Genomic DNA, 14,263 nt, shown 5'->3' on the forward strand with positions numbered 1-14,263 from the left:
ATTGTTGCATTTATCTATTCATTGTTTTTCCGGTTGCGATTCAACACCTGGATTTGCTGGAAAAGGAAAGAAATGTAGATATCGAAAATTCATTATTAGACGCTAAATATTTGTCACATTTGGCCAATGTTTTTTATAAGAAAGATGCAAGTGAAGAAGATATAAAAAAATGGATTACAAATAATCAAATCTATTTATAAACGAAAAATGACAAAATAACCATGAATCAATTAAGATTTCAAAAATATCAATTGGCAAAAATTAAATCATCTTTCGTTTTGGCAAACCTCCAATCCACAGAAGGAGCAGCAGAACAACATTGTTACAGGGCATATTATCAGCTTTAAACTTGGTTGGCTAACGAACTGACAGCAACAGATTGGGGCTGGAAGCAACATCAACGTGGAATTATGCCCCAATTTACAGAAAAGGAATTAATTCCGAAAGTATTGCTTAAATCTGTGAAACTGGTGTAACAGTTTAAAATGTGGCTGTCCAAAACATGGTTTAAAATGCACAAATGTAGGGTAGACTGGGTACGGTTGTGCCAGGGTACGGTAGTGACAGTCGTAATATTACCGAATCTGTAAAGAATACGCGGGGGCGGGGAGGGGAAAGACGAGCGCCTTGCATGTCAGAACGTGTCGCACAGTATTGCGTCAGCCGGCGCGCGTCGTGTACGTTAGCAGAGGCCCTCCTTGCTTTTTGGGAGTCAAAAGTAAGTATTTTCATTCTATTTAATTTAACGATTGTTGTTATCTATGTACAGATAGCGAAATATGTTATTCATATGTTTATTATATATACTTTAGTGATTAAATACCTGTGGTTACTTTATAACATTCTTTATTTAGTATTGCCATAGTTATTGTTATTTTGCGAAAGCGTTCTTTGGGTACGGTTGTGACATTTTTTTTGGGTACGGTTGTGACATTTTTTTGGGTACGGTTGTGACAAAATTAAAGTGTTTTTTTTTCTTATAGATGCCAAGACAACGCTTGAGGAAGACGGAAAGGGGTCAATCTATGTTAAATCAATATAAGGAAGCTTACGAAGCAGTAAAAAAAGAAACTTCGATAAGAGGTGCTGCAGAAATGCATCAAGTTAATAGAATGTCTTTGTTGCGGTACATTAATAAACGTGATACAGCTGGCGCAGACGAAGATACAAACAACATCAGCATGGGGTATGTTGCACATAATAAAGTTTTCTCTGAAGGGCAAGAACAAGTGCTGTCAAAATATATTACACGCTGTGCTGAAATATATTTTGGTCTCTCCCCAAAAGAAGTGCGAAAGTTAGCTTTTGAGCTTTCAACTAAATATGATCTTAAGCGGCCTGCGACTTGGGTTGAGAATGAGATGGCTGGTGAAGAATGGTTCCGTTCATTTATGAACAGGAATCCCTCGCTCTCTGTTCGTGTAGCTCAAGCTACTAGCCTTTCCAGAGCAACAAGCTTTAATAAAACAAACGTGGAAGCTTTCTATGACAATTTGCAAACTGTTTTGGATAGACACACCTATGAACCGCAAGATATATATAATGTTGACGAAACAGGCGTCACTACCGTCCAAAAGCCCGATAAGGTAGTAGCAAGACGTGGCATAAGGCAAGTGGGAGCTCTTACTTCAGCCGAACGAGGGACATTGGTCACTGTTACATTTGCAGTAAATGCCTTGGGAAATACTATGCCACCTTTCTTTATATTTCCTCGGGTTCGATATCAAGATCATTTTGGATCGACAGGAACTGCAAATCCTTCAGGCTGGATGCAAGATGCTTCGTTCTTAGTGTTTCTTGAACACTTTAAGAAATTTTCAAATGCTTCACTATCACATAGAGTCTTGCTAGTTCTAGATAATCACTCCTCACATGTCCACATTAACACTTTAGATTTTTGCAAGGAACATGGGATCACTCTGCTTTCGTTTCCACCACACTGCTCCCACAAACTACAGCCTCTGGATAGATCTGTCTTCGGCCCATTAAAAAAAGCTATAAACACTGCTTGCGATGGCTGGATGCGAAGTCACCCTGGAAAAACAATGACCATCTACGATATTCCAGGAGTCTTAAAGACTGCGATGCCTCTAGCTTTGACACAGGCCAATATACAGGCTGGATTTTGCAAAACCGGAATTGTTCCATTCAATCGTAACCTATTTAATGAAATTGATTTTGCGCCATCTTTTGTAACAGACCGACCAAATCCAGATACAAGACAGGACATTCCTACAACATCATCTGCTGAAGTTGACAGGCCAATCATTGCGAGTGGATCCACCGATAACATTGAGTCATCTTTTGCAAATAATAGACGAAATCCTGGCTCTGAAGAAAACGATAGTGCATCTAGCAGAGAAATAACACCTGTACCACGACTATTAGACATTTCGGTACAAGAGAACAATCTTGGGCCTAATGATGAGACACCACCACTTTCACCTTCTATTTTGAACGAATTTTCTAATGGAAATCAAATCAATGATCAGCCATCTACGTCGTCCTCGGCCATACCGCTTGTATTTTGCCCTGATACTGTTCGGCCTTTCCCAAAGGCTTCTCAAAGAAAATTAAGCGGCCGCAGAACCAAAAAATCAACCATATACACAGACACCCCTGAAAAAGAGCCAGTGAGACGGGAATATGAAGAAAAAGAAAGACGATTGAAGGCTAAACAGGTGAAGAAAAATTTCAATGAATCAACAGGGAAAGGAAAAGGAAAAGGAAAGGGAAAGGGGAAAAACAAAGACAACAAACCTAAGAAAACTCCAACACCAATGTCATCTGATGAGGAGGAGTCTTTCTGTCTGGTATGCGTGGGATCATTTTCTGATAGCAGATCTGGCGAGAAATGGATACAATGCCAAGGAAAATGTAAATTATGGTCCCACTTGGAGTGTACAGATGGTAGTCGTCATTATATTTGCCACAACTGTGAGGACTCCGATTAGATGACTACAAAAAATTTGCGTTCCTAATTTAAAATTGAAGATATTATAAAAACATTTCCATGCATCTCTTAGTAAAGTAAGACTAATGTTCCTAATTAAAAAAAACTTTGAATGTGATATAGATTAAAATAATTATATGGTAACTTCTGAAGTGACTGTTAAGTTGTTAAGAATGAAAGATATTTTTCTATTAAATAAGTTGCTTGTGATACTTAGCATTTATAAGAATTACCTAATTGCTATTTTGTTTGTACTGATTATTGACTTTGACTGATTTAAGACTGATTATAGTTTGTACTATGATTATTCGTAATAATAAGTAGTAAATGAAAGTATAACTTCGATATTGCAGATAATAAAAGTTATTGGTGATCATTTTGGTATTATTTAAGCCTGTCACAATCGACCCCATGCACTGTCACAACCGCCCCTGGCATGTGGTCGGTTGTGACATTTTCCCTTTTGTTCTATAACTTGTTCCCATGTGTTATGTATGTCACATAGAAAGAAAATCATAATGTTTTTACTTAGCCAAATGTACGCTTTACAATATAAAATATCTTCCATGTTTCTAACTTTAATCCAAACGAAATTATTAGCTGTCAAATAAAAATTGTCACAACCGTACCCAGTCTACCCTACCTTCAAATTGTCATGGTTCTGAAAATTGCTTCAATACGGAAAAAACCTACGAGGAAGTTGATGATGCAGATGAAATTGTGAATGAAGAACCAATTCAGACTAGAAATGATATTGGAGATTTCGAAGATCAAGTAAAATTGGAAAGGTTTGTCGAATCAAACGATGAAGAAATACCATCAAAGAGACAAAAACTAATGAATAAGTGATTAAAATTCAAGATAAGGTATTTATAAATAACAAGATTAACGTTTTTGAACGTTATTAACGTAATCAGAATGAAGTGTCTAAATTCAATAGTACGACTTACATGTATATTTATATTTTATGATATTTTTATGACATGAATGTAATTAGAATTTCATCAATAAACTTCTTAACTGGATAAAATTGCAGCAATCACATTTTTTGATTAAATTGTACATAATGATTGAAAAAGAAATCGAATTCGAGTTTTTTGCATTTTCTGAGAACATTTACTATGGTAATGTATATTTTTTACACCATCCGAAAGTAGAGATTTCAACGAACAAAAAGCAGACTTTTTGAAAAAAGCTGGTATTTTGACCCGAGAATTTTCGATTGAAAATTAGGGTGTTTTTTGATATTTAGTCAAAATAAGGTGAAAAAATGAATATTTTAAACCAAATAAATTACAGTGTATTTTGGACATAAAAAGGTAAGTTTTCACCAAATTTCGTAGAATTTCTTTTTGAAAAAGACGAAAATGAAAAACCAAAAACTTGGTTAATTGAATTTTTCACATAAATTTTGAAGTTATGTGAAAAAATTGTAAATACAAAAGTTGTAGATCTTTTTATAACCTACAACATTGCTATTTAACTTTTTTTCATAGGGCTTGTAGTTTTGACGGAAATGGAGAAAAACCATTTTTTGCCCTTGAAAACTCGCTTCCTTCCACGGATACCGAATACAGATATAAAGTTTTATCAAAGGATGATATCAATTAATTTATTCAAGATGGTTGAAAAACCCTTTATAAGACTGTTCTGAGGTCATTTTTTTGTAACATGAGCAAAAAAAAAAGATAACGCCCCAAAGATTTTTTTCAAAACTTTTCAGTTATTTTTGTTTATATTTTTTGTATTTTCCATTTTACGATAAAAAGTAATAGAAATAAAGTTATAGACAATTTGATTTTCTACAAATAATGTCTCATGGAATTTTCTGTAGGGTTGCTAGTTTGCGAGACACAAGGGTTGCGACCCCATAAACTTGAATTTCAGCTTATACTAACCCCCCTACACAGCAAAAAATGAGTATTGCGTCCTCTGAAAAACCCTAAATGTAAATTTTCATTGGGCTTTATGCAATACTCAATATCTGTGCCCAGACCAACGAAATAAAACGGACACTGTAAAATCTCCGATACATTACGACAAAAGGGAATTACTAGAATATCGGCTTATCGCCATTAAATTATATGATGGAGTGTATAAGTGAAGGAATTAAATCTTGGAATTTGTTCAGCGCAGTAAAGTAGGGGGTATTTTCTATAATCTGGTTGAACCAATGACAAGAAATAGTTTACGGATCGATAAATGCAATAAAGACAATAAAAAGTAACGCTTAAATGGAAATGTGAGCTCAAGAGTTCTCGCACTCGCTTGTTTACATTTGCATGACCTGAATTTGCCAAGAAATAATTGCAGTTGTAAATGAGAGATATAAAAACATTAAGTAATAACTTAGGGGATTAAGTTCGCAGTCAGCCATTCTATTAGATATCTGACTGGAAGGGGAGGTGTTGCAAGTTTTGTTAAAAGTTCAGTTTTATGAAAAATAATTTCTTTTTTCCTTTCTCTTGCTCCTTGTGTACTTTTTCTTCATAAATTGATAGTGATGCAAAATGTTTCCCTTTTTCAAAGTGAATCTTTTAGAAATCGTGCTCCTTGTGTACTTTTTCTTTATAAATTGATAGTGACGCAAGATGTTTCCCTTTTTCAAAATGAATCTTTTAGAAATCGTGAGTAGTTATGGGAGTAGTTATAGTATCTCTAAGATTTGATCTTTGTTAGGGAATTAGCATTATTGGTATGGATTCTACATTTTTAGCCATCAACAACCGCGTCAAATCAACTCATAAATCAACTATTTTTTGTCCAAACGGCATCAAAATCCAACGTTTCCTTTTTTTAACACACTTTAATTAGCTTCACCTGTATGTATGTTTGTTTGTTTGTCAGTTTTTTGTAACTCTCAAGCTCGGGATGGGGATATAGTTTGAATAAACTAAAAAACACGCTTTCAAAAAACATTGAACTAAAAAGTTACAAATATTTTTTTTCAATAAGCTTAAAACAATAGCGAACAAAAAATACAAGTATTATTGTGAAAAAAGCGTGGGCGCTTTGTGCCATATTTTTTGTATATCAAGCGTCCGTCGCGTCGCTTTTTTCACAATAATACTAGTATTTTTCGTTCGTTATTGTTTTAAGCTTATTAAAAAAAATATTTTTAACTTTTTAGTTCGATGTTCTTTGAAAGCGTATTTTTTAGTTTTTTAAACTATATATATTTTCATCTGTATTTTCTCAAATTTGCTTTGGTGTTATTTGGTGGAAACAAGGCTATCTTTGTTTTTATATCTCGGGAACTATCACTCTATTAAATGTTCTAGATAAAACAAATTCATTGAAAGTTGTTCTTGGAAACCTTTATGATTTTTCGGAAGAACTGAATTTTACATGTCGGATATAAATCCAACGGCCTTCGTGGTATTAGCCAGGGAAATAGTTGTTTTCTGATAGGTGTCAGTCCATTAACCTGTAGTGGCCTGAACGTATTGTTCTTTTAGATAATTTGATTTACAGCCAGTCCCCAAGTATGCCCACTCAGTTTGTGAAGTTTTCTTCCTTATACGAGGAATTGGGCAAATTTCAGATATGCGGTTGGTTACCTCGTTCACAGGCAGATGGGGCGATGACAAACCTTGTTGTTTGTTGTCTGCTTCAGCCTAGTTCAAGAAATGATACTCTGAAGGAATTCGATTTTCAATTATCGGAAATCATCAAATCATGTTGATGATAGACACTATCTTGCACTGACGAGTGACCAAACAGCCCGAAATCGGTCTGCACGTGTGTTCCAATAATTGAAAATCGATTCCGGCAGTTATATCGCTAACAGCATATGCAGGAATAACTTCAGTGAAGAATCCTGCACTGGCACCTGTCGGATATAATCCAACGCCCTTCGTGGTATCATCCAGGGGAGTAGTTGTTTTCTGATAGGTGTCAGTCCATTAAGCTACAGTGTAGGTAATTTGAGACTGGCCCGAACGAATTGTTCTTTTAGATAATTTGGAATATAAAAGTTGCCTATTACGGTTTGACTTCACTATTTCCTCATTAATACTATGAGAAGTTTTCTTTATACTTTTCCATTAGAATTTAACAAAAACTTTCGAAAAGAAAAAACATTTCCAAGAGAAAATCTTCAGTGGAGTGGTTAGAAAATTCAAAATTAATAAGTAAATAGCGGTGAACTGTTCTTTGAACGATATTTTTTATGAAGAAGTCAATGTTTCTTTCTGGTGTTTGGGTAAATAATCTTCCATAATCTGAAAAATATACAAAGCAAAATCAATAATCTGCTGAAGTGTAATAGGGCACCCGGAAAAGTTACTGCGTAATATAAACCACTAGAGACTCCAATTAGTTAGTGATTTGTCTTATTCATAAATTTTTCCCACAAATTTAATGATCAATGAAGAAAAAATGACGTTTCGTAAAATAATCTGCCATTCGAAACCATCTTGAAATCACGCATTGAAAAATACCTAACAAAATATAAAATCTTACCAAACAATCAATTCGGATTTCAAAAGGGAAAATCAACTGAAGATGCAATAACACTTCTTACTAACAAAATCAGTAAATATATAGACGAAAAATCACCATCGCTATGTATATTTGTAGACTTGAAGAAAGCATTTGATACAGTTAGCCATGATCAACTTCTAGAGGTACTTGAGAGTATTGGATTCAGAGGAACATCCCACCAACTCCTCTATAGTTATCTCCATGAAAGGAAACAATGTGTGAAAATCAAAGACACTCTCAGTGAATCTCGAATAGTACAATATGGTGTACCCCAAGGGACAGTTCTGGGTCCAATTCTCTTCAATATCTACCTAAACGATCTTTTCATGCTAGATGTGGAAGGGGACATAATAAGCTTCGCAGATGACACAGTAGTCATTTACAAATCGGAAACGTGGAGCTGTCTGAAAGAAAAAGTTGAAGAAAATTTCAGAGCTATAATTCAATGGTTTGAAAGTAAACTACTGAGTATTAATATGGATAAAACATTTTACATTACTTTTATATCTTATGCTAGCCATTTACCAAGTTTCAAATCACTACTTATAAAATATGATAATGTATTTCTATTTCTTCAGCAAATGAAATAAAGTATCTTCTTCACAACTGTTATGAGACAACACAAAAATAAACATGAACTTAAAAAAATAGAACACCATTATGCAACTCGCCACAAAATGAATTCAAACTATGTACCAAAATCAGAGAAAAACACTTAACAAAAGTGTTATACTTACTTAGCTCCTCGGCTGTATAATCTTATTCCAGCACATATCAAAACTATCTTTGGCATTAATATGTTTAAAAATAAGCTTAAAGCTTGGATCTCAGGTTTGCCTAGAGCACAGATACACCAATATGTTGATGTGAAAAATACATATTACTACAATGTATAAATGTCTGTAGAAGATGTATGTGATTAGAGTTATGTAATCTGTAGGTCAACTTCTCCATGGTTTGTTTGTTTTTTTCATTTAAAAAAAATTGGGTATTTTTTTGATTGATGTGTGAGCGATGTTCGATGTAATTTACCTATTGCGATTGTTTCATTATAGGTATAACCTAAATGTTTTATTTATATTAACTATATGTAATTTTGATGTGATATCTGTATATAATTTTTCTAGTGCTATTTTTTGTTCATGCTAAATGTTTCTATTTATATTGACTACATGATTTTAATGTAATATCTATACAATTTTTCTAGTATTTTTTTTGTTCATACCGAAAAAAACTTAATTTTTTATATTTCATTCATTATAATCTATTGTATATTTAAATGATATAGCCCACGCACAGGTTTATCCTTCTGTGGGAACTATATTTATTTGTCGTTAACTAAGATGATTGTTTTTTTTTTTGGGAAAGAAAGTGTATACCAGTTAGGGTGACAGTGTTCCATGTGAGTACAATTTATTACCATTCATTCAAAGTAGAACTCATGTGAATGATATCTGATTCTTATTCCTCAACAAATGTTTGATATACAAACTGAATAGAGAAAAGTATCTTCTGTATAATTCAGTGTGTTCGTGTTCATATAGAAGTATTTGTTTCGAAAGAATTTTTTTCTTTCGTGTAATTCAATGTTTATATGAAAGTAGCTGTTTCAGGAGGACTTTCTTTCAGTTTGTGTCTGAAAGTTACTTCTTTGCATGATCTACACATCCATGTATAGCGTTACTTATTTTCAAATTGATTACTTCCTTCCTTTCTTTGGAAGATTCTCTCATCCATTTTTTTTGTATCAGATGGAGTAGTAGAAAGCCAAAAACTTTCTTTCCCAAAAATTAATCACTCCTAAAAATATAACCCCTTTCAATTCAAATAAGATTATTGTGTATTTCAAATTGAATGGCAAGTAAATATTATTATTATTATCTTACCACACTTTACTTTTTGTTGTATCATTTTATAAATTTCCTCTCAAAATGAAAAAAATCGACTCGATTTTACAAAACCGGAAATGAGATTGATTTTGAGATGTGACAGGTACACAAAAATTTCTGTGACGGTGATTAATGATTAATTTCACTAGTTCGGACTTCCATTGTCTACTATATGAAATGATTTGAAATACAAGTAAAAATAGAATAATTGAATAAATAAAAATAAAGAAATGAAAAAATATTTGAAATATTTAAAATTAAAATATAAATATTTAAAAATATTTGAAATATTTAAAATAAAAATAAAAATATTTATTTTTTCATTTCTTTATTTTTATTTATTCAATTATTCTATTTTTACTTGTATTTTATTTCACTATTATTTCATTTCAGGTTTATTTTGGTTAATATAACTGTTATTTTCAGCTATTCATACTCAATTCTTCTTTTTTAGTTGTTTCAGGGATTTCAAATCATTTTATATAGTAGACAATGGAAGTCCGAACTAGTGAAATTCATCATGAAACATTGTCAAATCACCTTCAAACAAACATATCAATGATTTTTTGATATATCATACAATTTTCATATATAAAATTCAGTTAGGTATTTCGGCACCATACTTTGAAAATAAAAAAAATCAGTGATACACATACATAAATTGTCAGTTTGACGTCTAAAATTTCAGTGCAAATAAACTCGATGAATTTCGAAGCAGAATCCATGTATATTCACTGTATAGATACCTCGAAATATACCTACTATCGTTGCAAGAAGTCTCTGTATCAAAGATCGTGGAAGACGTTTGGGAGCATTATAATCCAGGGAGTTTCTGAAAGTCTATTTGGAGTTAATATGTACAGTGTCATCCTCAAAGTATGCACCATATGGGAAACTTATTTATTAAGGGTTTTTCAACAAAAAGTTATTCCTGATAAAAGTTTGTGCATCCCCTAAAACTAAACATGCACCAACGAAATACACTAAAACACACGTAATTTACGAGGAGCCTTCAAAGGAGCCTTCAAATGTTTAATTTTGAGACAAGAGTAAAGTACTCTTATTTTGAAAAATCTCGGGAAATGTTATTTAGAAAAGTTGTTCAGCATTAAAAAATACATCTAGCTTTGAAGTCAAAGCCATCTAGGTGAAGTTTTATTTTTTTACCCAGTTTTTTTTTAAATGGGGACTACGAAAAATGAAAATTTGCTAAAACGATAAATAGGCAGCATTATGTATACGACGGTTCATTTCAAAAGCTTGCAATATTCGAATCACACAACTATGGTGTTAACCACGGTCAATTTTTTTGAAAAGTAAAATAATTTTCAAAGTTTTTTGTGAAAAGTTTTTTTATTTTTTGTTAACACCGAAAATTACTCAAAACTGTGCAGTATTCTAACAATAACTTATTATTCAATGATATCAAATCACAAAACATTAAAATAAAATAGGTATTTTAGAACAATCTCATTGATTTTCTGGAGATTATTTTGGAGAATTATTTTGGACAAGAAAATCTCCAGAAAATCAATGAGTTTGTTCCTAAATACCTATTTTATTTTGAGGTTGTGTGATTTGATATTATTGAATATAAAGTTCTTGTTACAGTATAATTTGGAGTAATTTTCGGTGTTAACAAAAAATAAAGATAACTTTGCACCGTGGTTAACACCCTAGTTGTGTAATTCGTAATATTACAGGCTTTCAAAATAAACTGTCGTATACAGGATGTTGTCTATTTATCGTTTTAGCAAATTTTCATTTTTCGTAGTCCCCATTTAAAAAAAATGGATAAAAAAATAATACTTCGCTTAGATGGCCGTGACTTCAAATCTAGATGTATTTTTTAATGCTAAACAACTTTTTCAAATAACATTTTCCGAGATTTTTCAAAGTACCTTACTCTTGTTTCCAAATCAAATATTTGAAGGTTCCTCGTAAATTACGTGTATTTTACTGTATTTTGTTGGTCCATGTTCAGTTTTAGGAGATGCACAAAATTTTATCGAGAGTAAAATTTTGTCGAAAAATCCTTAATTAATAAGTTTCCCATATGGTGAATACTTTGGGGATGATACTGTATAAGTCTCTATCATAAGCATGTAATGTTTCTCGAGAATAAAGCATCACTATCACTATCCAGCTTAATCTCTCCAACATCACAGAAATTTTTGTGTACCTATCACATCTCAAAATCATTCTCATTGGTCGGTTTTGTAAAATCGAGTCGATTTTCTTCATTTTGAGGGGAAATTTTCAAAATGGTACTATAAAAAGTAAAGTGTGGTAAGTTGATGGTATTGTATACTAATTTTCTAGAAAACAGACCGAGAACGCCAGTTTTTCTCTATTTTTTCTATGGGAGTCTACGTATTTAAATTTTTCCGTTCTTTTTTGTCCAATTCTATATTTTGAAAATTTTAAGTCACTTCGTATTTAGAGTTTTATAAAACCTACTTGTATTTTGTAATTACTAACAATTTAGGATTTTTCAAATTAATTACGTCCTCAAACTCATATGTCCAACATGAATTCATGGTTCTAGATTCTAGAATCTAGAAGTAGCAATAGACTTTGCCGATAGGTACAGATGAATATCCATGACAACGTATTTGAGTAACATAGTCCTGCAGATAATCTCGAAGAATTGAAACAAATCAACCCAGAAATATAACGAAACACATTTCCTGTGATCGACCGTTTCTCAACTATTAGGCAAGTATTTACAGCAGAAATATCGATCCATAAAATAACCAGTACCTATATCCCCTGATGTATACATAATCAAAACAAACCTCGGTCGTTTAATACTTACTAGACACGATAATACGAAAAGTATTTTTTATCTACTTCTCAGACTTCACATCGTAACTTACCGTCCAGAACTTCTGGTTACAAGCTTAAACGCTTATCTACTTTTAGCTTTTGTTTTATTGGTTATTATTGAACCAAACTGACGAATGAAATAACACTCCGGGTGAGATTTAAAACTAGCTGACGACAGAATGCATTTCTTTTGATACGATAAATCACAGGATATACTTATACAGGGTACCCAAAAAGTCCCGCAATGGTTAAAAGGAGGGTGGGCATAGGAAAATAAACAAATCAGAGAAATACAAGGCGGATTGACTTAGCAAAAACTTCCGACCAGTGCCGGAAGTAGTCGAAAAGAACCCAAATTCGCCTATTTCGTTAATCTTTTTCTGACGTAATTGAAGGAGACTGTAATGATAGTATAATAATGATAGGTAATAGTCAACTTAACTTCCTGGATCGAACTCTTACTTGATATATCAGTCATTTTTTCAAATGAAATAATAGATACTGCTTTCCATATTAGAATTACACCAGAAAAGTACTTACAAAATGGATGTGATGAAAATCGTACGTACTCAAATAACACTTCATTGTGAGATCTTCACTGAACTGTTTTACAAAAACGCAACACGCGTTTCGCTATACAATAGCTTCTTCAGGCATATCCATACTCAGTCTATAAGATTATATGGGTATATATTGAGCGGTTCAGAAATTTTGCCAAAAAAAAACTCAAAAATATTTGTTCCACCATCCCCGCTGTGGATGAAAACTCATTTGAAGAGTCTGTTATGAAGATGTTTTGAAAGCGTAATATTCCATTATTGAAGAATAATTTGATCACAATCTTTTTTTCTAATACTGGGTGAATTGAAACTCGATTTTTTTTCATTTTTCAAATGGTACATTAAATTCCACAAATGATTTCTTCTTGAAACGTTTTTTTTAATATGGGGTTATACAGGTGAATATCTAGCGACTGGAAAGTTATAACAAAAATAAATTTTCTTGAAGATGCCAACTTGGTTGGTGAAACGCGAGTCGAGATGAGTCTTGCATTTCTGGTGATTGGAAAAAGTGCTTGTTTTTGAATGAAGATTATTCTCACGAAAAAAGATTTAATGAGATTTCAAATTGGAAACAACGTATTACATTTTTTTTCAAAAGTAATATATTCAATCAAGGTGTGTTCTGGCGATGTCTTGAATTTATTGGAGCCTCTGGAGACACCCTACATCTTGTTTTATGAAAGAAAGGACATTTGCAGATCAAGTTCTTCAGATGATGTGGTGCTGCAGGTTTTTCCGGGTTTTCCTGCAGCTGAAAAAGCAAATGCGCCACTGGAATCAATGAAGTCGCCACGGAGCGTCAATTAATTTTTGTTGTTCCATAATTTCATGATTTGTATTACTTTCTTCTTTAATACATTCATTGAAATTCCGATCAAGGTAATATCTGATTTAAAGAATATACAACTAGAGCAACTCTCATCGCATCATTTTTTAGTTATTTGGTTTTCATATTCATTTTGGAAAGTTTAACGTTGTGATATATTTTTTATAATTTGTTTCTTTCGTTGTGTCTATCTCATTGTTATATTATGGTATTTGTTGTTCCCTAGTAAATTATTTTGCCTCATTTACCAACGTTTGTTAATTTTGGTACTCTATCAGTTCTTTTGCCATCAAAATGCTTCTGTATTATTTCTGGGAAGATGCTGTTGATGCCATTTTATTTTCGTATAGTTCTTCTTTTCCACTACATCTAGTGTTTCGTTCATTTCTTCTCCTGCGTCTTCACGCAAGACATTTTCCATCTGTTCATTTTTCTTCTTCCGTTATTATATTTTCATTCTTTTTCATATTCGTCCTTGTACTTTCCTTTTTCTTCTGAATTGGAAAGGGAATATTTTTTCTGCCCTGAATAGTTTTAGTCTGTCATTTCTCGTTTGGATCTTAGACTGCTCTTTTAATTGGTTTTTTTTATAAACTACGTTATCTTCACATCGTTTTTCATTTGTTTTTCAATTTTTTTATTAATTTCTTCGTACTTGAATTTAGTTCATCTCATGTTGTTAGTTAATATTGTCGCAAGTTTATTAAGCTGCTGTCAT

General features: G+C 32.5%; 2 protein-coding genes across 4 annotated transcripts in view; both read left to right on the top strand.

Annotated features, from left to right (window-relative positions):
- tty (tweety) overlaps positions 1-14,263 on the top strand; it is a 135,096-nt gene that overhangs the window by 25,414 nt on the left and 95,419 nt on the right. The window lies entirely within an intron of this gene.
- On the top strand, positions 516-3,327 carry LOC141484694 (uncharacterized). 2 transcript variants are annotated; one of them, XM_074179917.1, is made up of 2 exons: positions 516-718; positions 984-3,327. In XM_074179917.1, the coding sequence occupies exons 1-2, from the start codon at positions 632-634 to the stop codon at positions 2,952-2,954; spliced, it is 2,058 nt and encodes a 685-aa protein (XP_074036018.1). In that variant the 5' UTR covers positions 516-631; the 3' UTR covers positions 2,955-3,327. The 2 variants fall into 2 exon arrangements, with proteins under 2 accessions (XP_074036018.1, XP_074036019.1); XM_074179918.1 differs by having other exon boundaries at positions 532-919.

This window comes from Leptinotarsa decemlineata, unplaced genomic scaffold (genome assembly GCF_025532065.1).
Source record: "Leptinotarsa decemlineata unplaced genomic scaffold, Ldec_3_MD MMD2_tig00026282_RagTag_RagTag, whole genome shotgun sequence".
NCBI classification, from domain to species: Eukaryota; Metazoa; Arthropoda; class Insecta; order Coleoptera; family Chrysomelidae; genus Leptinotarsa; species Leptinotarsa decemlineata.